The following is a 27532-nucleotide window of genomic DNA, read 5'->3' as shown; positions in this document are numbered from 1 at the left end:
CAAAGGTGGGGGCCTACGGGAGGAGGCACAATTTCTTCTGCAACCTGAGGATTAGAATGAGGGTCAGGAAACTGCCTCATGGGCCTCTCCCCAGCCCAGACCACGGCGGGGGGGGGGTCCCCAGACTGGAGGGAGGACTGGGAAAAGGTGGGTGTGGGGCTGAGCACAAATGAGGGGGCCTGACTGAGGTCCAGGCAGGGAGGAAAGGTCAGCAGTGAGAAACTGTCAGGGGCAGCCTGGGAGCTGACCCGGGAGATGTCCACAGGGGAGTCCCAGCAGCAATTTGCCTAGTCATTCCGGCTTATGGCCTTCTGGACACCCGTATACCTGTGGATCATCCATCAGAACAACAGTTACTGAGCCTGGAGATTTTGTCAGGTCTCATCCAAACAGCCCTATGTGGACACCCCCATTCCTTCAAGGATCATCATACCTGTAGCCCTTGGAAATAGACAGCAGGGGGTCTTGACTCTCAGAGGGATGGTGGCTGTGCTGTTGAACTTGGGTAGGAACAGCACTGAAACCCATTACATCTTTTGGCATTCGAGGAACAGATTGAACATCATTACCTTTCAGGTCATGAGAGGTTAGAAGGGGACAGTCCTGTGGATGAACGCTTTCTTGGAGAAAGCAGAGTATAGCCTGGTTCTAGAATAACGGAGACAAATTCACCTGGAGGAGGAGGAGGGAGGAAGGAGCACATACCATACTGAGGAGAGGGGCCAAGAGAGGGGAGCGGCTCGGCGGCCAGGGATATAGACTGAGAGGACCCTCCAGAAACCGGGTTGGGGTAGTTGTCAGGTGCCATCTGGGAAGGAGGACGTGATGAGGTCAGGGAGAAGTGTGGCTGTGGGACTCAGACGGACCTGGGCTTGAATTCTAGCTCTGCTTCCTCCTCATGGAGTTTCTGGCAAGTCCCATGTCTTACCCTCACCCCGGCCTCGGTTTCTTCATTTATAAAATGGAAACTGTAACACCTGCCTAAGGAAGCGTCAAGCAGGACTTGGGAGATCGTAAACAGACAGTGCCTAACCCGGTGCCTGGCACTACACAGGACTTGCTTAGCAAACGGTATTCCTTACTCTTGTCCAGCTGCGCGGTCTCCACCCACTGCTGCTTCGTTTTATATGTCTTCATGCAGGGTCCCCAAGTAACGGGGAAAACATATTTTAGCCTCCACATCTGAAAGAAGGTGGGCAGATCTTAGTGGTGGATGTTCGGCTAGAGGAAGGTTATACAGTGGGCATAAAGGAAATGTCGGGATCCATTCCCGCGTCTTATTTGCTTTTGGTTTGCTTTTCATGGGAAGCTGTGTTCACTTGAGTCGTTTTCCTGGCAAACATCGGAAACATATGTCTGGTTCCTTCGTACGCAGCAGGGACGTTTCTGGCTTCTGTCCCTGTGTAGACCTGGGTTCAGGAGAGCTGTTTTGCTTGGAGTGGGGGTGGGATTTGCCCTCATCCACCCCACCGCCCTTGGCTCTGCCCATTTCTGGGAACCGGAAGCTGATGGAGTCAGGCTGTTGCATCCCTGCCCTCGGCCCTTCTCGGTGACCGCCGCCCCACCTCCGAGGGTCCTGAGGAAGAGCCGGCCACCCTGAACGGGAGGCAGCTGCCGAGTAGCTCCCAGGTTAAGGTGGAATTTTCCAGGTGAAATCATTACTGGCCTGGTTGCTTTAACTAATGAGCTTTTAAACCCGAGGAATACATATTCAGATGATTCCAGCACCAAGCCAAGTCAGAATTAGATAGGGGGGCGCCTGGGTGGCTCAGTTGGTTGAGCGTCCGACTTCGGCTCAGGTCACGATCTCACAGTTTGTGAGTTCGAGCCCCGCATCGGGCTCTGTGCTGGCAGCTCGGAGCCTGGAGCCTGCTTTGGATTCTGTCTCCTTCTGTCTCTGTCCCTCCCCACTTTCTGTCTCTCAAAAATGAATAAGTGTAAAAAAAAAAAGATTTAGATAGGAAATTAGAAGTCATTTGCCCAAGCCCCTACTTGTCTCCCTCAACAGAGGCATCAACAAACCACCCCCCCCAACACCCTCATCTTCTAGGAAGCATCGTCCCCGGTCTGTGTTTTCTTCAAAGTAAACCAAGAAAGTTCCGCCTGCATTAGCTTCTGCAGACAGCACCGAACAGTTTAAAGAGACAAAGTCAACTTCTGGTTGTCCTGCTCCCGCTCCCCTGCCCCATCCCTCATTTTTCTGGCTGTGTTCATACTGGATGAATGTGTCCCATGGCACACGGCCCGGTGCCAGGCATGTAGTAGGCATCCATAGGTGCTGAGTGCTCCCGTGGAGGCCAGAGGTCATTTTGAACATCTCGTTTTTATCTTTCTCTTCTTTCGATGAGCCTTCATGCTCCATAGCCCCTTCCCTGGTCCTCCCCGTCGGAGGCATCGACGTTAAAGATCCGCGGACTGGATCTCTAAAGCTCACTCATCCATGTGTCACTTCCACGGTTATTTGTAATATTTAAGGACCAATGGACATTATCAAAGAGATTTTTTTTTTTTGCAGTTTTGTAAAGAGTGAATTCCTTTTTTTTTAAACTTTTTTTTTTGCTTTAATTCCAGTGTAATTAACATACAGGATTTATGTTAGTTTTTCAGGCGTTCCATATGGTGACTCAACAATTGTATACATTACTCAGCGCTCATCATGGTGTTACTCTTAATCCCCTTCGCCTATTTCACCATCACCCCCCACAGATTCTTTAACTCCTTTTTTTAAGTTTTATTTTGTGTTTTTTTAAACTGTGTTTATTTATTTTGAAAGAAGGAGAGAGAGAGAGAGAGAGAGAGAGAGAGAGAGAGAGAGAACGAACAGGGGAGGGGAAGAGAGAGAAGGAGACAGAGGATCTGAAGCGGGCTCTGCCCTGACAGCACAGAGCCCAATGCGAGGCCCAAACTCATGAACCGTGAGATCCTGACCTAAGCCAAAGCCGGATGCTTAACTGACTGAGCCACCCAGGCACCCCTGAAAATTAACTTTAAAAAAAAAACCTTAATGTCATTTAAAATTTTTTTTTTAACGTTTATTTATTTTTGAGACAGAGACAGAATATGAATGGGGGAGGGACAGAGAGAGAGGGAGACACAGAATGGGAAGCAGGCTCCAGGCTCTGAGCCATCAGCCCAGAGCCCGACGCGGGGCTCGAACTCACAGACCGCGAGATCGTGACCTGGCTGAAGTCGAACGCTTAACCGACTGCGCCACCCAGGCGCCCCCTTAATGTCATTTTAAAGGTACACTTCAAGGGCTTGATGAGCTAGTTACATTTTTATAAACAGAAAAATAAATCTGTATCAATATAATTGAAATTTAAATTGAATGTTAATTTAAGTGAACTAAAAGGAGGGTTCATTTGCATTCCACCTGTGAATCTGTCTCACATTTGGTAGGTACCACTGTAAGTGAATCTCCTAATGGTGCAGGTGAGGGAACTGAGGCCCAGTGGAAAGAAGTTACCTGCTCAAGGCCACACAGCTAGCCGGTGGCTGAGCTTGGACTTGAACCAGATCGTCTGAATTATTTATGCATCTTGGCGCCATCTCTACCCATCTGATTCATGTGGTCCCATGAAATTGTTTGGAGTGTAAGCAGAGCTCCAGGTGTTGTGGCAGGTGCAAAGAATAGAATGGAGTGCCTGTTCTGGTAGGCTCAAGATTTGGTGGGGAGACGGTGTTCCAACAAGCCATCTCAGTGCCGAGTTACGTGACGAGAGCTGTGGTAGAGACAGGCGTAAAGGATCGCGGGAGAGGGGAGCTCAGGGGCTGGGGTTGTGCATCCGGATTCTCATGCTACCCTTATCCAGGGCTGAGGAGGTACCAACCCCCCTGCACTAAATAACTCCCAGCCACCAGTTTCCTGCCCCACAGTCCTTCATGTGCCAGCTAAGAGAGCACCACCGCAAGGGTCCCCCAGACCTGAGTTTAAATTGGTTGTGCAGATCATTAGCTCTGTGACACAGGCATGTTGTCACCTCTCAGCCTCGCGCTTCCTTCTGTAAGATGATGTTGACATGACCTTCCTGTATGTAATGGATGTAGGAAGGAAATGAAGTCATGCACATAAAGCACTGAACATTGCCTGGCCTATCATAGATACTCAAGAAGTGAGAGCTCTTATGTATTGTTCTAGCCAGATTGTTGCTACACACGCCTGCCATATCCCTTCCTCACACCCAATCATGGGCAATTTTTCCGTCTCCCCACCAATCTATTTGATGGTGCAGAACCCTGATGTGAGGGTCTTTAAAAGTCTTTCATGTGGTCTAAGGTCCTCCGGTCAGAGTTCTGGGCATGTCCTTTGTCAAAGCACCCACGTCTGTTGCACAAGCGGATGAGATGTCGACCCTTCAACACAACTTGGGAAGTGACTCCCATTAACAAAAGTCAGCATAAAAACATGGTGGCCCCATGGTCTTGGGGCCTGGCAGTTGGAAGTTGGGTTGAGTCTGTCTGACTTCATTTCTGGAGGCAAATGTAGCTCCAGCATTACCCAAGTTGGGCAGTGAGGAAATTCTCATGTTCCCAACACTTTCAACAATGTCCCATTATGCTTGGTGACTCACAAATGGGCCCTTGTCCATGGAACAGCATGTGTCTCTCTGTATTGAGTACAGTGCCTTGCTGTATTTTTGAACGAATTTCATAGGCTTGTCTCCACCACGGATGTTACTTGCCTTCTTTTCTGACGGTTGCTGGAAGCTTGTTGTATCAGAGAAAGCCAGAAAAGGAAAGTGCTATGATTCTTTCCACTGGGCAACTGAGCATGTTCAAGGTAGTTCTGGTGGGTGGGTGGAGGTGAGGGGCAAAGTTGGGTTCAAGATGAATTAAAAGTGAGGCCCTGAATATCTGCAGAAAGGCACTTACCTTAGGTGGCAGGTCAAAGAAACCTCTCAGGTCACCTGTAATTGTTATAGTTAATGCTGAAGGCTTTCTTTCCTTTGACAGGCAAAGGAAGAGACAGCAGAATATTGAAACAGCTCCCCGGACATGCCAGGGTCTAGGAGGCACTGCAGACTGTGTGCAGAGGCAGCTGATTCACCGCTTGTGTTGTTAGGATGGTGAACTTGGACAGTTTCATAGGCAACAGAGAACCCCAGGACCCAGACGTGATTTCTGACATTCCAGAGGTAGGGAAGAACGGCTGGCATCTGCACAGTTCCAAGGACACCCTGCCCTATTGCTCTTTCCGACTTCCTGGCGCACACTCCATGGCTGAGCTTAACTTCAGCCACTTTCAAGGGTTGCATGAAGCAGGTGGGCCCAGGGCGAGCCTTGCCTAGACTGGCTCAGACCTCTGCACCCTCGCAAGCACTGAATGCCTGCAGCCCCCCAGTTCCCGGGTGAAGTCCTGGTCAACTGCCAGCAGCCAGTGGAGACTACAGTCTCTCCAGCAGGCCTTCCTGACCTCCCATCCCTTGGGTAGCTGCCTCCGGTCCCCTCACGGGTTTACCCCCTCTGTTGTGGTACTAACACTGAGAGTTTAAGCTCCTTGGCAGGTCTTTGCTGACTGCTCTGTCTCCTCAACCAGACACTGGGTTTTCTGAGAGCAGGGACTTTGGCTGTCTTGCTCACTCTCATATCCTCAGCACACAGGACCTTTCTGGCAGGCAGAAGGCACTCAGTAAATGTTTGCTCAAGTGCCGGATGAAGATGTGAGTAAATGAATGAATGAATGGATGGCATCCACAGGTCATATTCTGTGTATGATGAGGCATGTAGAGTTTCTAGGAGACCTGAAACTCCTACAGTGAGCCGTTCTAGTATTTTACTATATTGTCTCTAGAAGGCTCCCTTTAAAAATTACATCGAACACCTGTTCTTATTCATCAGTACCTTAGCATGAATGAGTTTGCAGGATTATAAGGTACCTGAGGAAATAGACTGGGCTTGGTACTATTCTGGGGTGAAAGGGTATAAGTGTGAGGCAGTGAGTGAATAATAAAGACCTGGAGTGAGGCTGTAAGGGTACTATTCAAGCAGGTCCCTGAACTGAGGGACTCTTTATGGGCATGACACCTAGGAGAGCGTCCTTGAGAGGGACAGGCACTGGGAAGGCGAAGGCAAGAGGTCAGATGTTCCTATTAGCCCAAGGCCAAGACTGGGGGTACCTGATACCCAGGGTGGGGCAGGGGACTGTGTCCTGGGTGAGTTCCTGGTCCTTGTTTCTGGCTTCTTCCACAGGGTAATTCCCTAACCCACCCACTTCCATTCATTTGTTCATTCATTCATTGACCTAAACCACACTGACCGCTTCTAATGTTCCAGGTCCTGTTCCAGGTGTCAGGGTACAGTGAAAGACAAAAGGGACGTCTTCCCTGCCCTCATGGAGCTTCTGGTCTAGTTGGGAGAGTCAGATACTAAACAAATAAGTCTACTTTGATACCAGATAACCATAAGTGTCCTGAAGAGAAATGGAGTAGGGAAGGCCGGCGGGGAGCTATGGGGTGTTGTCTTAGATGAAGTGATCATTGTGGCTGTGTTCAGGAGGGGACATCAGGGCAGAGGATAAAGGAAGACACGCTGCCATGTGGGCTGGTCATTGGTGGGAGACAAAGAGACCGAATGCATTTCCAGCTCCCTTGCCTTTGGCAAGCACGTAGGACCCGGCCAAAGATGTTCTCTTTGGAAATAATTCTTTCATCTGAGCTGAACAGGGGCCTTTGACAGGTGCATGTGCTGGGCGTTCTTGGCCTTGAGTTGGCTCCAACACTTCCTCCCGCCGAGTGTCAGGTTCCTCCTCTGTGAAGTGGGGACAGCTTAGATCCCCTTCACAGAGCTCTCTTGAAGGTAAAGTGAGCTGACGTGTGAGGACAGCACTCGGTGACTGTAAGGGACCGTGCTGAAGAGTGTAACCTATATAGCCCCCACTTGTCAACCTTCAGGTTGTGGAAGTTCCACAGCAGTTTGTGGCCTGCTGACTCTGGGGAACTGTAGGACACCGTCCCTCCTGCCCTTGAGCCCCACCCCCTGACCTCTGTCCCCGGACTCCTATTAGGATTAGGTTCTGACAGTTTAGAGGTTAAATTTAATAGCTTTGTGACCTTGGGTAAGTTACTGTCCATATGCTGTTTCCATATTTGTGAAACAGAATCATTGCAGCGCTATTTCATGGGGTGTGAGGAGAATGAAACAGATTATGCCAAGAGACCTGAAGCCGTGCCTAGCACATGGCCCTAAGTAAGCGTCTGCCATTCTTCTTCTTTTTTTTAATTTATTTATTTTGAGAGAGAGAGAGAGAGAGAGAGAGAGCGAGAGAGCACAGGCAGCATGAGCAGGGGAGGGGCAGAAAGAGGAGAGAGACAGAATCCCAAGCAGGCTCTGCACTGTCAGCACAAAGCCCATTGTGGGGCTTGAACCCATGAACCGCGAGGTCATGACCCGGGTCCAGATCAAGAGTTGGATGCTTACCTGACTGAGCCACCCAGGTGCCATTCTTACCGTTAACTTCTCTTCCTCCCCCACTTGCCCTGTGCCTTCCTGCGGAGGAGAGGCCCATTCCATTCATCTCTTGGTTCCCAGTGGCTTTGTCAGGCTTGGCATAGGGTAGGCCCTCAATAAACATTGGCTGGGTGCATGGAAGGGTGGATAGATGGGTAAATGGGTGGGTGAGCTTCTTTTTATTTCTCCTGAGCTTTATGGTCAAGGCCATGAAGGTGACGAAAGAAAACGTGGAGAGTGCTGAGGGTACAGTTTGGGGAAGGGTCAGAGCAGGATGCCAGCTTCCCATTAAAGCCCCTGTTCCTGCAGAAATGCCTGAGGATTGAAGGGAGAGGGGACCTGGCTCGTCTTTTCTGGTTCCACGGCTGACTGGATGTGGGCTCTATGCCAAGCATGTTACCACACTGTCCCTCTCTTACTCCTCACAGCCATTCTAGGAGGCAAAAGTATTATTGCTTCCATTTTACAGATGAGAAAGCTGAAGCTTGGAGAAGGTGAAGTGACTTTCTTGAGGTCACACCCAGGACTGCTAATTCCAGAACGTTCTCCCTCAACCCTGTGTTCCACTGTTGGGTCTGTCCCTCAGCCACATTATTAACAGTTTTGCTACGTGGCCCCGAGCCAAGGACTTACTCTTTGGAAATCCTTTTTCATCTGAGGTGAATGGGGACATTTGGCGGGTGAATGTGCCAGCTTTGAGTGCTACGCATTCTCAAGTTAGGGTTGTTGACACCACCCTCTTCCTGGGAAAACTCTAGGATCTCGTCAGAGCAGTTTGGCTGAATTTCATTACATTCACAGGTTATGACAAAGCTGGTATCTGGTCATCTACATCCAGAATTCAGATGGAGGAAAAAGGGTCTTAGGGTGGAGAAGACAGAGGTTACTGAGTGCTTACAATATGCGAGCATATCATATACTCTCTCAGTAGTCTTCACTAAAAAGGGCTCCTCCTGAGATTTGAACCCAGGTCTCAGGCTTCCAAACCCTGCCCCTTTTACTGGGAATGGGATGAGGTTGGGGTTCCCCAAGGCTCATAACTATCTGTGTGCACAGCGTACCGTAAGAAGTCTAAATATACCTACGTTTATAATTGCTGTGTTTCCCAGTCGTTTGACAGCTAACTGATTTGCTCCATCTCAGCGAATGCTGGGTTTTCCTCCACCCACCTCCACCTTTCAGGGAAAAGTCACCGCCCAAAAGAAATCCTAGCGGTATATACCCAAAAGAATTGAAAGCAAGGGCTCCAAGAGCTATCTGTCAACCCATGATCATGCAGCATTATTCACAATAGTCAAAGGTGGGAGCGACACAAGGGTCCAGTGATGGACGAACGATCAGCAAAATGTGGTACATGCATAAGAGTGGAACGTTACTCATCCTTAACAAGAAAAGACGTTGTGACACATGCTATGACATGGGTGGATCTGGAGGATAGTACGCTAAGTGAAATCAGCCAGACACGAAAGGACAAATACCGTATGATTCTACTCAGGTGAAGTACATAGCGCAGTCAAGTTCATGGAGACAGAAAGTAGAATGATGGTTGGCAGGGCCTGACAGGAGGAAGTGGGGAGCTGCTGGTTAGTGGGTATAGTTTCAGTTTTTCGAGATGAAGAGTTTGGAGATGGATGGTGGTGATGGTTGCACAATGGTGTGCTTGAGGTCGCTGAAGCGTTCACTTAAAAATGGTTACGATGGTAAATTTCGCGTCGTGTGTGTTTTACAGTAATAACACAAAAAGAACTCCCAGGTGTGTAGGAGTAGTTTCGTATTTTTCTGGTGGGAAGGATCTAAATTTCACTTCAAGGAACTTCCCTCTTTCTGATCCTTACCAGTTAAATGGGTGGGAAGTAAGGGTAAGGTGTGATTCTGTAGGGTTTCTCCAAGTAAGGCACATACTTCAGTAACTTCTGGATTTATGGACAAGTTTCTTATGGGTGGAGAACCAACTCCCCTTCCTTCCTTCCTTCCTTCCTTCCTTCCTTCCTTCCTTCCCTCCTTCCTTCCTGCCTGCCTGCCTGCCTTCCTTCCTTCCTTCCTTCCTTCCCTCCTTCCTTCCTTCCTTCCTGCCTGCCTGCCTGCCTTCCTGCCTTCTTTCCTTCCCTCCTTCCTTCCTTCCTGCCTTCCTGCCTTCCCACCTTCCTTCCTTCCTTCCTTCCTGCCTGCCTGCCTGCCTGCCTTCCTGCCTTCCTTCCTTCCTTCCTTCCTTCCTTCCTTCCTTCCTTCCCTCCTGCCTGCCTTCCTGCCTTCCTTCCTTCCTTCCTTCCTGCCTGCCTGCCTTCCTGCCTTCCTTCCTTCCTTCCTTCCTTCCTGCCTGCCTTCCTGCCTTCCTTCCTTCCTTCCTTCCTTCCTTCCTTCCTTCCTTCCTGCCTGCCTTCCTGCCTTCCTTCCTTCCTTCCTTCCTGCCTGCCTTCCTGCCTTCCTGCCTTCCCACCTTCCTTCCTTCCTTCCTGCCTTCCTGCCTTCCCACCTTCCTTCCTTCCTTCCTTCCTGCCTTCCTGCCTTCCCACCTTCCTTCCTTCCTTCCTTTCTGCCTGCCTGCCTTCCTGCCTTCCTGCCTTCCTTCCTGCCTGCCTTCCTTCCTTCCTTCCTGCCTTCCTGCCTTCCTGCCTGCCTTCCTGCCTTCCTGCCTTCTTTCCTTCCCTCCTTCCTCCCTTCCTGCCTTCCTGCCTTCCCACCTTCCTTCCTGCCTGCCTTCCTGCCTTCTTTCCTTTCCTTTCCTTCCTTCCTTCCTTCCTTCCTTCCTTCCTTCCTTCCTTCCTTCCATGTTTATCAAATGCCTACCCTGTGCCATCTACTCTGCCAGACACTGGATGTGATAATATGTGATCAGTGCCCAAATATGCTCCCATTTTCTCCCGTTTTTAATTAGGGCATACACTGTTTTGCTTGATACTGATTCATGCTCCATTTAGTTTGTATGCTGTTTTTTTTTTTTTTTCCAGAGCAGCATGGAACAATTGCTTCTACTTTAATCTCCGATGCTTACGAAGGCTGAGCTGAAGGCTGCACCACCAGAAGCTTGGTAAGTGTGGGTGACTGGCCTTGGCCAGGGAGCCGCTGAGAAGTTCAAGTGGGAAGGGCCCCAGAGAGTCAAGTGAGTGCTTTCAGTTTTCTGAATCTGGCATCGTGGGAATTTGCCTGGCCTGCTGGCTATGGAGAGAGTCTGACTTGGATTCTGTGGGCTTGGAAAGACAGTCAACAGACTCTTCCTTTCCCTGAAATAACCATGCATTTGTTTCAAGACTTGAAACAGTTCTGAATGCTGGAATTTCCCTCTGTGTTTATTTTCACATCTGGGTGATGGTCTTCTGCCACTGGAGGACTTTTAATGAATCACTTCAGAGATTGCTTTTAATGTGTCCCAGATGAGAGGGGGCTGGCGCTCATCTTTTTTGCTGAGGCCTTACAGGGCAGGACTGCCTTGGCTTCCCAGCTGGCCGCCTGGAGTGGTCTCTTGGGGTAGGCAGACGGACCGTTTTCGTTTTTCTGGGAAACCTGTTCCCGCAGAGCTCCTTGTCACAGGGCCGCCTTTCCACGTGTGGAAGGGGGAAAAGGTGGACTGGAATATCAATCAAAGAGATGAGTTGAATTGGTTTGAAGTTTGAATTGGTTCAAGATGTTCTAGGTTGCGCTCCCTTCAGTAGCCACCCCTCTGCTTTCCCAGGCTCTCTTCTGCAGTGGCAGGAGCTCCGGGAGACAACGCCGCTGGCTGGGGTCGGCTTCCAGAGCACAGCTCGGGAGGCTCGGGAAGGTGTTGGCTTAGCTCAGGAGTTTTTGGCTGCCACGCATCATTTGCTGGACGCCTGTTCCCAGGGCCCTCGGCAAAGGCCGGCAGCGGCCAGTGCCTCTGTGACCACTGCAGGTCAATGGTTTCCACTCCTCCTTAGCTCGACAGGTAGGGTCCTTTGTGTTCACCCACACCCCACACCCTCTGTACCCCCCTCACCCTGACCCATACTCCATGCTCTAGCCACATGTCACACACTGCTGGGTGCTTTCCAGCTGCCCCCACCCCAGATCCACCCTGACTCTGCTCTGCCCAGCTCTCAGCCTTAGGAATCTGACTGCTTGGGGTGCATCACCTAGGCTCTCCTGCCCTGACCTCTGGCTTCCTGTTGGGCCCGGCAGATGGGGAGCCCCGCAGGAGATCTGAGGAGGGAGGGAGAGAGAGGCGCAGGTATTTATTTCCTCGGCCCCCATTCTGTGGGGTCATCTCAGGCTGGCTGTGGGCGTTAGAAGTCACAGATCCTCTCAAGGTGGCCTGCTGTATACAATGTTCTCTCTCAGCGTTCACGTAACTGCTGCCTTCCTTTATCCTTTTGAGTTCAGGGATGGTATAGCCCCTGGACTCTTGCACTGTCTCTTGTGGTTTCCCTATATCTTGCCCACACCTTTGTCAGTAATCTGTTTACTAAACCCTTCTTGAATTCTCTTCATTGGAGTAGTCCTGTTGGCACTCGGACTGATACAGGATGCCATTGTACATGGATCTTTCCCATGTTGTTTTCCCCTCCTTTGCCTAGGCTACCCGTTGAACTACTCCACATCCTTCAAAATTCCACTGAAATGTCACCTCTGTGAAGACGATCTTGAGTTCCTCCTAAGAGTCGATACTACCCCCTCGGCCTTCCATCTCCCGTGTCCCTTTCCATCCTAACCCCTTGTTAATCAGACATGTCCAGACTTTCCCCCATCAAAGCTTTATAACGTTTCATTCCTTCAAAGTTTGAGTAAGTGACTGTTGAAAGTTCTTGCTTCCATGCAAGGCCCAGAGGAGACGCTTCATAAAGGGTAGCTATTAGCGGACTACTTCATACTAAAGTGTGAACGGCTATATGGCTTAATGCATTATCCCTCCGAGGAGCAGCTTGCGTTTATAAGGGACCTTTTAGAAGTAACATTCCCTCCAATGAATCTCTAAATTGGCAGAGGGGTGGAAGGTCAAGGGATCTGTCTCTGGGGCTTCTCAAATTATATCAGGTCCAAGGCCTCTTGGTCTGTAGGTTTGAGAAAACGGAGAATCACTTCAGGTCAGTATTCAGCATACAGAGGCTGCTTGGAAAGGGGACAGGTTGCTCAATAGTGGCCTGGGGGAGCAGCGTCTGTGGAAAAAGACAGATGTGACTGGACACATCTCCGCTCAGCTAATATACCCTTCTAGGGCTATTGGAATGTGATTTTCTAAATTGTGACTGGCTGACTTTCTTCTCTTGTGGTTGAGTTTGTAATAACATAGACGATGACTCTAGTTTTGCCAAAGTGGAAAAAAAAATGCCATCCAGTGGATTTTTATGGTGGTTCTTAAACATTTTTTAAAATATTATTAAAGATGTAGCTCAGTAAGTCTTTAATGTCCTGCTTTGGGGCTGACGAGCCAAGGCACAGACTTACGAGGCTGGGTGTGGGCAGCTAACGGGTGCTACACCTGGGAGGTGCCAACACTGGTTTAGCTGCTGGGTGCAATTTTGCCTAAAAACGGAGGTACCTAATGGAGCTACCTACGTAAGTACAAATCCAGAGTATTTTGATCGTCCGTGGCTTGGGGCAGAGATCAAAGCTAAGTGTCTCACTCCTCATTAAGTTCAAGAAGCCAGGGCATCTGCTCCGTTCCAAGGAGTCCAAATACATCCTTCCTGGACTCTGGAGAATCGCAGCTCACGTCTTAGGTAGTAGAGGCGCAGGGCTGAGTGGAGAACCACCTCTTGCAAGCTGGCCTCGCTCCTGCTCTGTGGGGAAGAGGGGCCAACCTGACATAGTCCCATAATCAAGAAATCTGGGGTCATCTTGGGCGCCTGGGTGGCTCAGTCCGTTAAGCGTCCGACTTCGGCTCAGGTCAGATCTCACCAGTCATGAGTTTGAGCCCCGCGTTGGGCTCTGTGCTCACAGCTCAGAGCCTGGAGCCCGCTTCGGATTCTGTGTCTCCCTCTCTCTCTCTCTCTGTGACCCTCTCCCGCTCACACTCTATCTCTCTGTCTCTCTCTCAAAAATAAATAAACATTAAAAAAATTAAAAAAAAGAACAGAGAAATCTGGGGACATCTTTTATAAGAGAGTCTATGTCTGGTAACCCAGCAGGCTTCAAGAACCAAAAGTGGTGGTGGCTGAGTTAAGGGTGTGGCTGCCGAGTGTCTCAGAGTGGTTCAAGGACAGAACGTTTCTCAGGGGTGCCCAGGTGCCCTGCATTGGCTGCTCCCCGACTCCCCACCCAGCGTCTTGTGCCGTCAGTGTCCTGAGTTCCCCCTTTCCCGGGAACTATCATGCAGCCACTGTGAGGTCCCAGAACCTGGGAGGGGAGGCTTGTGAACTGGACTGAGAAGGGGGTTTGTCCGAGTTGGCCTTCTGCTGCCTCCCTGAGCTCCCCAGCCCCCACGTGGCCATCGTCCCCACCGCCCAGCATGGCTCTGGTGACACACCCCTTTCTGCTGCTCTTTGGATGTACTTCTGTATTCAGTAGATGCTCAGAGAGCCTTTGTCAATGGAGTGACTCTGAACTTTCACCTGCTGTGCTCTTTGTTGTCCTAAGATGCCGTTCGTTCGTTCCTTTCGCCTCTTGTGCCTCAGTGTTTATTTTCCTGGATTGGGCCCCGTCTTGGGAGGCCACTTCCACTGGACGAGGGTGAGTGACACGCTTGCTTCCTATCTCTGGCCTCAGGATGGCATTACTGTAATTCCAGCTTTATGGCTTCTGGCTCCTTGACTCTGGACCTTCGCTACACATTGCGGTGTGGAACAGGGCAGATTCCCCTTGTTGCAAAGAACTGCACATCAAGATATTCGAGACATTTCAGAAATTCCCAGTCAAAACATTTTGGGAAGAACAGCCAGATTTTGTAAAGAAGAAAAAAAAAGGGCAGTTTAATGGGCAAAGATATTTTGAGTAATTCTACGCTTGAGTGACTGTCCAAGTTAAGAAGCTGTTCAACTAGCATTTTCAGGACTCCGTCTCCAGGCTGACTTACTGTTGGAGCATTCATCTCGCCGAGTGGTGGGACCCTATCAGAAGAGTTGTCCTCACCCCGTCCGCCCACGACCCCGCCACCCGCTGTGGGTTTCCATATCAGGAAGGGGACAGGCTCACGTGGTTTGCCTTAGGGGCAGGGACGCTGACTGAATAAGCACCGCTTTGGTCTCTCCTTCCCTCACACCTGGAGGCAGGAACGCCTTCCCTGGAGGGGGAGGACAGAGCTCCAGACAGTTCCTTGCCCACCAGGAAGCAGTGGGATGGAAGGAATGGCCGGGAGGAGGCCCTCGCCTGCAGTTCCCCACCTCAGTTCCTGCAGTTCCCCCTGCAGTATTCCCCGCCTCCCCTGGGCATGCCTGCTCCTGGCTTCCGACTGCGTGGCCCCCCCGAGTGCAGGTGCATTGGGTAAAGCGGACCCCGTTCCAGAGGTGGTGGAGATACCACTCCCGACTTTTATATTTGTGGAGCATTCTGTGACTTGAGGCAGGTCTCTTTACACCTTTCTGCCTCAGTTTCCCTCTTCACATGGCATAATATGGCAAATATTCTGGTGCAGCCAATAGGAGACCACGTTTTGAAAACAGGTTTGTCCTCATCTGACCCCATTTCCTTCCGTCTCTTTAGTGGTTGCTTTTCATCTCTTGTTACTTCCCAATTCTATTTTCCTCTCAGCTGGTTGCCAATTTCTCTCCCTCTCAGATGCATGTTGATAATGACTGGAGGGGTGTGTTCTTTGAAGACACCCTAAACATAAAAGAAGATTCTGGAGGGCCAGAAGCCTTCAAGGTGCAGACGTACAAATCTCCAGTGACAACATTTCAGCAGAGATTTGTGGGGTTTTTTCTTTTTCTTTTTTCCAAAGGGAGTCTTTCCTAAAATGTCTTACATCCCATCGTGGTGGCAGAGGAGCCTTTACATAATGGAAATCATACAGATCGCTTTTCCTGCTTAATATTAGAACAACTATATTAAATTTATTTACTAGGCATCTACTTTTCTAACATTGTCTTACAAAAAGTTTTCAAACAATGCAGAAAAGTTGGAGGACTTTTAGAGCGAGTGCTCACATGCCTGCCACTTACAGTCTACGTGCATTAGTCTTTTAAAAATTGTTTATTTATTTTTAAAAGTTATTTTTTTTAAGTTTTCAAAAATTACATGCATTAATATTTTTTAAATAGAACTTATTGTCAAATTGGCTTCCATACAACACCCAATGCTCATCCCAACAGGTGCCCTCCTCAGTGCCCATCAACCACTGCCCCCTCCCTCCCACCCCCATCAACCCTCAGTTTGTTCCCTGCATTTAAGAGTCTCCTATGGTTTGCCTCCCTCCCTCTCTGTTTGTAACTTTTTTTCCCCTTCCCCTCCCCCTCCCCCATGGGCTTCTGTTAAGTTTCCCAAGATCCACATATGAGTGAAAACATATGGTATCTTTCTCTGACTGACTTATTTCACTTAGCATAATACCCTCCAGTTCCATCCATGTTGCTGCAAATGGCAAGATTTCATTCTTTCTCATTGCCAAGTTATATTCCATTGTATATATATACCGCATATTCTGTATCCAGTCATCAGTTGATGGACATGTCGACTCTTTCCATAATCTGGCTATTACTGAAAGTGCTGCTATAAACATTGGGGTGTGTGTGCCCCTATACATGCATTCATATTCGACTGTGTGTGGTTTTATCATGTTTCTCCCTACCCAGCCCTTCCTGTCTACATCCACCCATCTGTAATTTCGGGAGGTGCATTTCAGTGTAAGTTGCAGCCACTAACACGCATCTCCAGTATACTTCGGCATGCGTATTGTTAGAGTCCACTATTTGCTTATAGTTTTTTCTGAACATACGATAAAACGCATACATCTTAAGTGTGCTGTGGGTAGGCATCCATTTCTTAAAACGTTCATTTCTATTTTGGCTGTGTATTCCCACACTTCTTTACTTCATAGTTAATTAGTTAATAGTGGCCAAGAGAGTACTCTGCATTCTGCATGGGGAAGCTGGAGGTCTAGGCTCCTTTGTTCGTCAGCAAGGAGAAATAATTGTTCCCCCTGCCAGATTCCCATCACCGTGATCTCTCAACGTCCAGGCGTGGGAAACAGACCCCTCCCCTCTCCTCCCCCTCCAACCCTCGGTCAGGGAGACCCAGGGCCACTTCCTGGGCCCCTCTGCTGCAGGTTGACCTTGTCCAGCCAGACTCAGGGATGCTGCAGCCCTGAGAGAGTTAAATCATTGTAGACAATCAGCTTCCAGGCTGGCAGTTGTGACGTGCTTCCCGTTTCTGAAGAACTCGCCTTCGTGTTGTTTCATTCAGACCTCACTGCAGTCTGGTGGGGTGACTATTAGACATGGTTATTTCCCAGGCTGCAATACTGAGGCTCAGAGTGGGGAGGTCATGCAGCTTGGGTCTGGACGCAGGGCTGTGCGGCTTCATGTGATGAACTCTCCCTGTGGCCCCACAGCGCTTTCAACCAGTCTGAATCCCCAGGCTGTGACAGAGAGACTGTGTGCATCGCTAAGTATATGTCCCAGTAACTTTCTGGGAAGTCTGATTTGGGCACGATGTTAAACTGGGGCGGCGGGGGCGGGGGGTGGTTTGCAGACATTAATGACATAATTTGCTGGTCATGTGACAGGATGTATATAGTCTGGCGGAAAGACCGTTGGTTTTGGTGACAGCTGATGTGGGTTCTTCATATCCAAGCTGTGTGACCTCAGGCAAGTCATTTAACAAGAACCAAGAGTTTGAATGTTTAATATGTGCCCAGGGGGGTACATACATAATCTCATTTAACTCCCCGCCTGGTGCCATACCATTATTTTCAACCTTGCTTTATAGATGAAGAAACTGAGGTGCAGAGAGATAAAGTACCTTGTCCAAGGTCACACAGCTGAGGAGCCCAGAGATTGGGGCCTGTTCTCTTAACCACATTCCTCCATCACAGCATCTGCAACATGGGGATAACCAGGCCCTCCTGAGGGGAGCCTTGGGGACTGTGGGGTCAGATCTGTAAAGTTTTATCTCCAGAGAGAAGTGAGCTTCCGTCCCCTGCCTTCAACAGTTCAAACGCAGACTACAACGAGATGCCCCTGGGCCAAATTTGGCCCACGTGGTATTTGCCGGAGAGTTTTATTCTTTCACCTTGGATTGTCAGTACTTACAAATTGAGAGAATAGACACAACACTGTCATTTTCCAGCTTGCCTTAAAACATCTGAACATCTGGACAGAGCAAGTCCCCGTTTGGGCATGAAGCAGCTGGCGGGCGCTGAGGTAACTGATGCTTGACCCCCGGTCCTCCCCGGTGCCCACCGTTCCTTCTTGTCTCCTGCTTCCCAAGGCCAAGCGTCAGTGGTCATTTTTTCCCCTGCTTGCATTGCGGTTTGGGGCTGACACAGGCCCACTGAACTCACTGTCTGCCTCACCCCTGTGGGCATGTGGGTTTGTAGACAGAGCAAAGACCAGACAGCTCATGGGGCACATCCTTATTATTGTCCGGAAGGGAGCCACAACTCAGGTCATTTGCTATCTGTGAGAATCAAAGGTCAGGGTGTTCTCATGGCACTAGGAATATTTGCGAGGCATTTACTTCCCAGTTTGTCACTCACTGGTGGTCATACAGAGCTTTGGTGAATGCCGTGGCTGTATCTGGGGTCATCAATTTCAGTTTTTCAGCACACCCCGCAACCTGGCCCCTGTTCCTTGTGGTTGCCCAGGGCCTTGCAAAGGACCCTCATTCCTGATTGTGCGCCCTCTTCCCTAGGGCTTCCATCTGAAAGTGTAATCATGTTCCCCGGAGGTAGTAACAGCACTTCCCCGAGGGCAAGCATTTAGGTAACACACAAGTGTTTTTAAAAAGTTAATTGTTATGTATTTATTTTCATGAGTACTAGAAAAATATAACCAGCACATCAAGTCTCTGATTTTAAGAATATTCTTGCTTGGGAGGAAGCGAAGTTTTAAAAAGAGTTATTTTAAAGTCGATTCAAAGAGAAAAAGCAAGGGGCGCCAGCGTGGCTGAGTCGGTTAAGCCTCCGACTTCAGCTCAGGTCATGATCGCACAGTTCGTGAGTTCAAGCCCCGCATCGGGCTCTGTGCTGACAGCTCAGAGTCTGGAGCCTGCTTTGGATTCTGCGTCTCCCTCTGTCTCTCTGCCTCTCCCCCACTTGTGTTGTGTGTGTGTGTGTGTGTGTGTGTGTGTGTGTCTGTCAAAAGTAAATAAACGTTAAAAAAAATAAGGGGAAAAAGCAAGTAAATGCCACTATGGGTGAAAAGTGACAGCAAAAATACAGTGTTGACACGTTAATGACTGAGGTTTGGGAAAAACTTCATGGGCCTCCTGTCATCCCCTCCACTCTCTTTGGGCCAAGTCCAGGGGCAGGAGACAGGGTGCCCTCTCTCATCCCTTGCTTCACGTCCTTTGCTCCCCCAGGTCTAGGGAACCTTGACCTGGGTATGATTGGAAGCTTTGCTATTCCTAATCACAACTTATCCAAAGTCTATTGTGTTGCCTTTGCAAATAAGCCCTTTACGGGTCTTGAAGGCTCTACACTTTGGCAACTCAAGAAAAGATTCTGGTTGTGTGTCATCTCTTGGGGTATAAGGATATAGAACGCCCTGACTGCTGCACGAATGGGGGAATCATCCCGGGGTAATGTGAAATCACAGGAAACAAACAAAAGCCGAACAAAACCCTTACCAGTTAGTAGTTTAGAAGAACTATCCCATCATATGTGGATGTAGCAACTGTGTGTACGAACAGCAGTTGTTGGAAAGAACATAAGGGTTGAGCTGAGTCAATGGACGTGGCTGGATTTCTTCACCTGTCTGCAGAGTGGTATGTGTAAGTACTCAGTAATTGGTTGCCCTTGTGGGGATGATGACAACAAGCCAGGTCTTTCTTCCAGTGCTGATGTTAATTTAGGGAGAAAGAGGAGTTGTATCTTGAGGTTTGATGTGGAAGTTTTTGCCCATGAGAACATCTTGACAGAGAGCAGTCTGTTGGCATATTAACGGCCATGCCCTAGGGCCACCATTTTCCTATGCCTTTGTTTGGTCTGTGGGGACAGGGAACATTCTATTCTGTTGGTCATAAGGCCAAGACAGTGGGAGGAGAGGGCAGCTCTGGGCACTTGGCTACTTTCTAGGTTGGGTAAAAGCCAGCGAGGACTGGCTGCAGCTCTCCCACCTGGCTCCCATACGTGAATACACAGAATTTACTGAGTCCCAGCTGAGGGTCCAGTGGAGGGAAAGGGACACATGAGTGTGTTACCTTGAATGGAGATCACTAGGATTCTCGCCAATACAGCATTAGCATAAAGGACAGCAATGGCCCGAAGAAGCTAGCTTGGCTTCTCCCAGAGATGACTCCCCATTGAAAATAGATTCCTCTCTTTGGTGGGTTTTATTTAACTTGCAGTTACTTCCATTGATTTTGCAATAACCGCATTGTCTAGTGTCTGTATATGATGCTCCCCTCAGTAGTTCCAAAAGGATCCAGCCCCGCCGCCATCTTGACGTTAGCTGGTGAGACAGTTTTTGGACTCCCGGCCTTCTGGAACGGTAGAGAATGAATTTTTTTTTAAAGACACTATGTTCGTGGTAATTTGTTGCACTGGTCACGTACTTCCGTCCTTTCTCTCTACCGTGCTTCTGTTGGGGGAAGTGCCAGTAGGAAATATGACGTCCTATCCAGTTACAGCCAGGTTGGTGACTAGTGGAGGAACGTTGGCCTCCTTGCCCCTCAGAACCTCCGTCCGGCTCTCTTTGGTCAGCAGGGCTCTGAGTCTGAGCTCAGGGGTTCCCTTCAGAGGCGGGGAAGGACCAGGATGTCATGGGAGCTGTGAGATGGGGACACTGTCACGTACCTGTTGCATTTTCCCAGCCATAGGAACCAGATCCCTGCTTGGGCTGAGCAGGGAGCTGTCACTGGCATCTGGGCCCAGATCATCTGAATTAGTTTCCTGGTACCACAAAGGTAGTGGCTTAAAACAGCACAGATTTGGGGCGCCTGGGTGGCGCAGTTGGTTAAGCGTCTGACTTCAGCCAGGTCACGATCTCGCGGTCCGTGAGTTCGAGCCCCGCGTCGGGCTCTGGGCTGATGATGGCTCAGAGCCTGGAGCCTGTTTCTGATTCTGTGTCTCCCTCTATCTCTGCCCCTCCCCCGTTCATGCTCTGTCTCTCTCTGTCCCAAAAATAAAATAAACGTTGAAACAGCACAGATTTAATTTATTACAGTTTTGGAGACTGGAAGTCAGAGATCAGTCAAGGTGTTGGCTCTCTGGTGGCCTTAGAGGAGAATTCATGTCCTCGGGTTTTCCACCTGCTGGAAGCGACCTCCATTCCTTGGCTGCTGGGCACTTGCTGTTTTCAAAACGCATCACCGCAGCCTCTTGTCTGTCATCACAGGGACTCCTCCTCTGACTCTGACTCCCCTTGTGCCCCTCTTATTAGGAGATATGTGACCACACGGAGCCACGGAGTATGCAGAGTCACCTCGCCATCTCAAGATCTTGAACTTCATTACATTGGCAGAGCCCCTTGTTCCAAGGTCACAATCGCAGGTTCTAGGAATTAGGACGGGGACATCTTTGGGTCTAGGTACTTAGGGCCATTATTCAGCCTACTGCCGACCCCCTCAGAGCAGAAGGTTGCTGATGCCCTGTGAGCGTCAGTGGAGCCCCGGCCCGCAGCTCTCTTTCTGGAAGGTGATGGATAGCGTTCTGAGCCTGGGGCCAGCCTTTTTCTGTGTACATGCGAACACCGCTTGATCTGAGAGCCTCAGGGAGCCACCACTTGGCCTTGGCTGTGCACTTGCCCCGTGCTGGATAGTGGGGTCTTCAGTGGCCTTTCCAGAAAAGAACATAGAGGTGTGATCGTGAGGTTTTGTGAAAAGCACTCGGTAATTGCTGTGGGCCCCAGGGAGCTGTCTGGGAAGGACTCGAAGACCCCTGTGACAGAGCCCTGTTGGTTTTCTTTCCCTGGTGCTAGAGCTGTTTTTTCTGAGCACTTCCTAACTAATCAGAAGCCAGGCCTCACAACATTAGGCTGAAGCCACAGGTAAGCTCCTGTTGATCAGGGCTCCGGTTCGTGCTTTCTCGCCTACCACCGCAAGAGCATTGTGTACAGGACTGGAGTTGGGGTGCCTCTAAAAAAAGATCTTGGGTAAAAGGCCCATGGGGTTGTGGAGGTGGATGGGGTCTGTAGTCACGGCTTTGAAAACAACTGGATTTCATAGGGCGAGCATGGAAGGAGGGGCAGCATTGCGAATGCTGCATCTTTTTCAAGATAAACAGCGTTCGGAAGGAGTAGATGGTGGGGCCCAGGCAATTTCTCAACTGCCACGATTGAGTGTGGTATGGGCAGGGATAGGCCAGGTAGGGAATACCTTTACTTACGAATTAGCCAGGATTGGTTGAAAATGATAGAAACATAACTAGTTTAAGTAAAAGAAAAAAAAGTAGGAAAAATTTTGGCTTAGATATCTTGAAGAGGCTGACTTTAGGCACAGTTGGATCTGGGGCATCCACATGTGTCATCAAGACTCCATCTGTCCCCAACTATCTGTTCTGTTATCTTCCCATTAGCACTGAGGTCCTCTGGACTTGCATTCTATCAGCTAAGCAGCCTCAGTGAGAAGGAGCAGAGTTCCCCCCCCCCCCCCCCAATTTCTACATAAGTTGTTGGACTGATTTCCATTGGCCTGGTGTGAGCCATAGGACCATTCTTAAACCAATTACCGTGTGACCAGGAGGGTGTGATGCTCTGATTGGCTGGGTCTGGGTCGCTTGTCCCTCCTGTCCTGCAGCCAAGACAGGGGGTCAGACCTAACTGAGCCACCAAGCCTGAGAGTGGACGAAAATTGGCTCCCAAAGGAAAATTGGTTGTTGTTAACAGAAGATAGAGGAGTAGGTGCTGATGAGGCAGAAATAGCAGAACTGTCCATGGCAACTTACAGCACTGAAAGGGCTTATTAAAAGGCTGTTAGATTACTTTCTTTTTTTTTTTTTAATTTTTTTTTTCAACGTTTATTTATTTTTTGGGGGACAGAGAGAGACAGAGCATGAACGGGGGAGGGGCAGAGAGAGAGGGAGACACAGACTCGGAAACAGGCTCCAGGCTCTGAGCCGTCAGCACAGAGCCTGACGCGGGGCTCGAACTCACAGACCGCGAGATCATGACCTGGCTGAAGTCGGACGCCCAACCGACTGTGCCACCCAGGCGCCCCTAGATTACTTTCTAGGATAAGGGAAGGAGTGTGTGTGTTGCTTTTACAAATCTTTCTGAGAACATCTGTGTTCTGATCTTTAGCCCTGATCTTCAGTTAGGGGGGCATATCCCGTTAGACTTCAAGACAACTGGGGTTTATTTCACCATCTACAAAGTAGAAGAAAAAAACCCCAAACACTGACTTAGTAAAAAAGCAAACAAAACAAAACAAAACAAAACAACAACAAAACGAAACAAAACAAAACAAAACAAAACAAAAACACGTGGAGGTCCTGAAAGTTCAGAGCATTATCTTTCCCAAGTGAGTTTCAGGGGGCACAGAATGAACAAAAAATGCTTATCAACATATATACATTGTACTCAGAAATGCCATTCATTATACGGATCTCCAGTGAGAGGCTCTGGGAAGGTCTTAATACCCTGGGACACTCAGGCTGTCCTTTTTAATAAGGGGAGGCTTGTTCTGGGCAGTTGTTCTGGCCATGGCCCAATGAAGCTTGCTACATTCTATCTCCCAAATTCCCTTCAATTTCCTGTGGAATTCTGCCCTTTTTTCGTTTCCCTTTTATCTTTTTTTTTTTTTTTAAAGAAATTGTTAAAATTCCTTTTCTAGCCTGAATCTGCTTCCTGGTTATTTATAAGAGCTGTGTGCCACCCAGAGGTGGCTGGTTTTTCAGACAGAGACATGAACATTTTGTCTTTTGTGTCCCTCCTTAATTTGAATGTGGAGTGAAATGTGACCAGACCCAGGGTTTGGTCAGGTGTCACCATGTCTAGAGGATGACAGTAGCAGTTAGGACACGTTGCTCTGAAAGTAACAAAAAACCCAGCTCAAACTGGCTAAAATGCTACAGGCATTTATTGGCTCAGGTGGCTCACATGTCTAGGGATTATCAAGCTGCAGGCATAGGTTGATCAGGCATTTTTCACCTGCTTTATTCACTGATGTAATAGCCTAGGCATTTAGAACAGCGTTCAGAACAGTGAATATTTTCTGAATGCAGAAGATTATTGCAACTCTACTTTTTTCTGTGGGTTGGTTTGTGGGGGAACAGGCAACATCTTCTTTGTGTGTCTCTCTCTCTCCTTCTTTCTCTCCTCTCCCTTATTTGCCAATAGTGTTCCCACTTGCCTTATTATAGTACTAAATCCTCACAACTGCCCAAGGCCTCCAGCATTTTACAGAGAAGGAAACCAAAGCCAGAACTCCAGAAGAATATACCTTTGCATAGTCCTTTCCGAAGTGCTCCTGTGGAACACTGATGGCAGATATGTCTCTTCGGACTTCCCAGCCCGTACCTTCTGTTTATATTCGAAACGAGCAGCTGCCCTCAGCCGGCAGGATAAGGAGCTGAAATTCACTCTCCAGTCCTGCTGGTCTATATATTTCCAAGTTGGCAGCAAAACTCTTTCTAATAATAACTGCCGTCAGTTTGTAAAACAGGAACACATGGCAGGCAGCTTGACCATTCCATGGGGAGAGTGGGGAGCCCTGAGCCACCCTGGGGGAAAGCATCACCATCACCCCCTAGGCCAGGTCCCTGCAACACTGGAGCTGTGCTGAGTCCAGCTTTTCTGAGTTCACACCTTTTATGCCTCCGGAGCATCCCAAAACTCACATTGTCTTTTCTCAGATGCCCAAATGCCCTTCGATTGTGTGTTAACTGGATTTCCAGTTATTTATTTCAAACACTTAATATTTTTCATTCTCTTATTTAAAAATGTCTCGGGCACCTGGGCGGCTCAGTAGGTTAAGTGTCTGACTTCGGCTCAGGTCATGATCTCGCGGTTCGTGGGTTCAAGCCCTGTGCCAGGCTCTGTGCTGACAGCTCAGGGCCTGGAGCCTGCTTCGGATTCGGTGTCTCCTCTCTCTGCCCCTCCCCCGCCCATCTCTCTCAAAAATGAATAAACTTCAAAAAAATCAAGAAATAAAAATGTCTCATGTCCTTGGGCTGAACTTCCTAATGGAGGAGGGTCTCCTGCTACTCCTATGGATTCTCTATCAAAGAAATACCCCTGAGAACTGTTGGGCCCTGATACCCTTCTGGAAGACAGACTTTGATGAACCAAGTTCAAGAGGAGAAGGAGGACAGAGCCCAAACAAAAAACTACGTGGTTTGAACTTAAATCAAGAGCCCCAAATCAAAGGCGGCGTGCGACAGGCCCCACAGGGCTGCCAGAATTTTTTAAAGCTCTTGCCAGGCTGAGGATCCACAGAGGCTGGCCAGAGATAACACCAGAGAGGAGCCAGGAGTCGCTCCGGTTGTGGTGTGGGCTCCACGGTAGCAGCCCGGGCCGGGGCCCACGGAACTGCATGCACACCCCACCGGATCGCTACACTACACCATGCTTCCTAGCTCTTGGTGAACCCCTTAGCGACCTGATTGCCTAGTTGTACCTTCCTCTCAGCCCCCAAATCAGGTGTTATCCTTTCAGGTTAGGTGGGGAACTGTGTAACAGAAGGTAGGACAGGTACATTTGCATGCACCTGGGTGAACAATGCTTCCCGTTAAACGGGTGGAAGTCTTTTTTTTAATCCAGCATTTTCGGGAGTGGCCCCAGTAAAGATGTGTGAGGTAGACTTATCACATTCGCAGATGAAACAAAGCCAGGATAGAGAGGCAATTCTATAGATGGCCGCAAGAAAGCTCCAAGAGATCTCAAGCTCCAGCCAAGCATGAAATGTAACAGAGAGCAATGTCAAGTCTTATGTTTATTTCCATGAAATCAATTCTACTGCCCCCATGTCACTCTAGAAGGCCTGCCTTTAACTCCCTTCCTGAGGTTCCAGTTCTGAATGTCTTTGTGTTCGCTCCTAAAGGTCCCTTCAGGTCTGCAGACTTTCCTCATGGACCCCTTTCTCCCCCAAAGTGGTTTTTGGAGCTGTGTGGGGGATGTTCTGTCCCACCCCATGCTGTGCCTGCTTAAGCCATTACCATATAGCCCTGTGAGACCCACTTGGGGGAGAGTGGGGACTGTGGTTCCCAGAGGCACACATAGGATATGAAGCTCCATAGACCGGGGGCCAGGCAAAGGCTTCGACAGGACTTTGGGGTAGGCTATGTTGCTGAGCAGGAAGTGCCTGCCCCATTCTGACAGTTGCTGGCTGTGGAATGGGCCTCTGGGGCTGCCGTAGACCTTGCTCCGCATGACTTCCCATGTCCAGACTGTCTGCTCTCCAGGCTTCGGGGCTGGGGTTTTCAGGGCTCTGGTCTCTGCCGCCTCTGCTTCGTTTGTTTCTCTCAAGATCTTTATCACAACTAAAGATTTTTTTTTTTTTTAGGGGTATGTATATGAGTAGTTTAAATGTTCTCTGATAGTTCTTTTTTTTATTTATATTTTATTCTCTCCCAATTCAATATATATATATATATATATATATATATACATATATATGTATATATATATATATACACATACATATATATATGTAAAACATGTGCAGCCTTCTGTGAATATTGAATATGGAACCAATTACTCGAGGTTCCAGTAATTACTTTTATACAACTAGACTTGGAGACTCGTGAATCAATTCCATGCCCATTAGCAATGTATGCTTGAGCCAAGATTTTCTTTTCCTTTCTTTTTTTAATAGGACTGGACAGTGTTGAATCCTTGAAAAAAAAAAAATAACACTTTTTTTTTTTTCCCCAAAGCTGACAGCACATTCCGTCTACTCGGCAATGTAGTACTAATGAAGATGTAAATGTAAGAAAACCTATAATTGAATCCAGCACGTAGCAAGCATAGTTTAACACAAAGCACACCCAGCTGAAATCACATGTGCTGGCGGTCTAATCCTGTCAGGGCGGCCAGCACTAGGAAATATTTCTGGATTGTGTCTCAGGCGGTGTTCGATATCCAGGCAGCCGGGGCAGAATGCAAATGGCTGCGAGCTAAGTCAGGGAACACCCGACTTGCCTTTGATAAGGCTGCCTTTTGGTCGATTATTTAAAGGGGAAGGATAGGGAAAAATAAGCCTGGGCAACGGAGGCATTTGGACTAGAGATCGTCTCAGAACGTTCCTTCCGTTTCCCTTGACAGCGTTTGTCAGCTCCGTGCGTGGTGGCCAGAGGTGTGTGTCTTCCCACATTGCAGAATTGGGGCAGTCCCTCGGGGACGTGCCTTTTGGTCCTGGCCCTCCGGTTTCCAGCAGTCGGGGCCTGATCGACCCAGCTGACGAGTTCCCTGCATCCGAGGACCCCTTTGATGTGCAGTCAGCGTGGGAGGGAGACTAGAGTGGAAATATGTATCTTCCTTTCAAAATTCTTGATAGATGACTCACTGCCAGGTGTCCCCAGTGCCCCCAGCTGCTCTGTCCCCTGCAGTTGCTCCCTGGGGATAAGCACTCCTGATGCCTTGTCCTCGGCTCTGCCTGGCTTCCTGGCTGGGGAGGGAAACCGCGGCACAGCCCCCAGAAACTGTGCTGTGAATCAGTGCCTGCCAAAGGCAGGCAGGCGTGTTCCTTTGTGAGCCTCTCAGAGCAGCCAGCCTTGCAGAAGGAGCACCAGGCTAAAAACAGCTTGAAATTGAATGCCTCTGGTTGGCTCCTCCAGTGCCCACCCAGCCACATTGTTTCCCACTCAGCCTTGACCGAGATCACAGGAGCCGTGCTTATGTGGAAACTGTAACAGATCTACACAGTGACGCCCACCACCCAGCTGCCCCCATTCTCTCCCCAGTCCTCTGGGTTGAGGGCAAGCTGCCTGGCCCTTGGGGGCAGTGGCGTTCTGCTTGCAGTCTGTGGAAGGCAGCATGACCTTCCGGGCTCGGCCCTTGGAGAACTGGGCCAGATGTGCTGCCAAACCCTGTCCCCAAGGCCCTGGGGGCCTGTGCTTGGAGCTGCAGGGAAGTCCCTGGGTGTCTACCGAGCAGGCGGCCTC

At 49.2% G+C, this 27532-nt stretch overlaps 1 protein-coding gene across 1 annotated transcript in view; it reads left to right on the top strand.

The window, feature by feature from the left end:
• The window catches only part of LOC125168466 (uncharacterized), a 428202-nt gene that overhangs the window by 239577 nt on the left and 161093 nt on the right, over positions 1-27532 (top strand). The window contains exons 4-5 of the mRNA XM_047863646.1: positions 4954-5135; positions 10395-10474. Of these exons, the coding sequence (XP_047719602.1) occupies positions 10431-10474 (44 nt within the window). The 5' untranslated portion in view covers positions 4954-5135; positions 10395-10430. The remainder of the gene's footprint in view (positions 1-4953; positions 5136-10394; positions 10475-27532) is intronic.

Source organism: Prionailurus viverrinus, chromosome A1 (genome assembly GCF_022837055.1).
Source record: "Prionailurus viverrinus isolate Anna chromosome A1, UM_Priviv_1.0, whole genome shotgun sequence".
Classification (NCBI taxonomy): Eukaryota; Metazoa; Chordata; class Mammalia; order Carnivora; family Felidae; genus Prionailurus; species Prionailurus viverrinus.
Note: the sequence above shows the minus strand (reverse complement) of the source record. Positions and strands in the feature narration are given on the sequence as shown.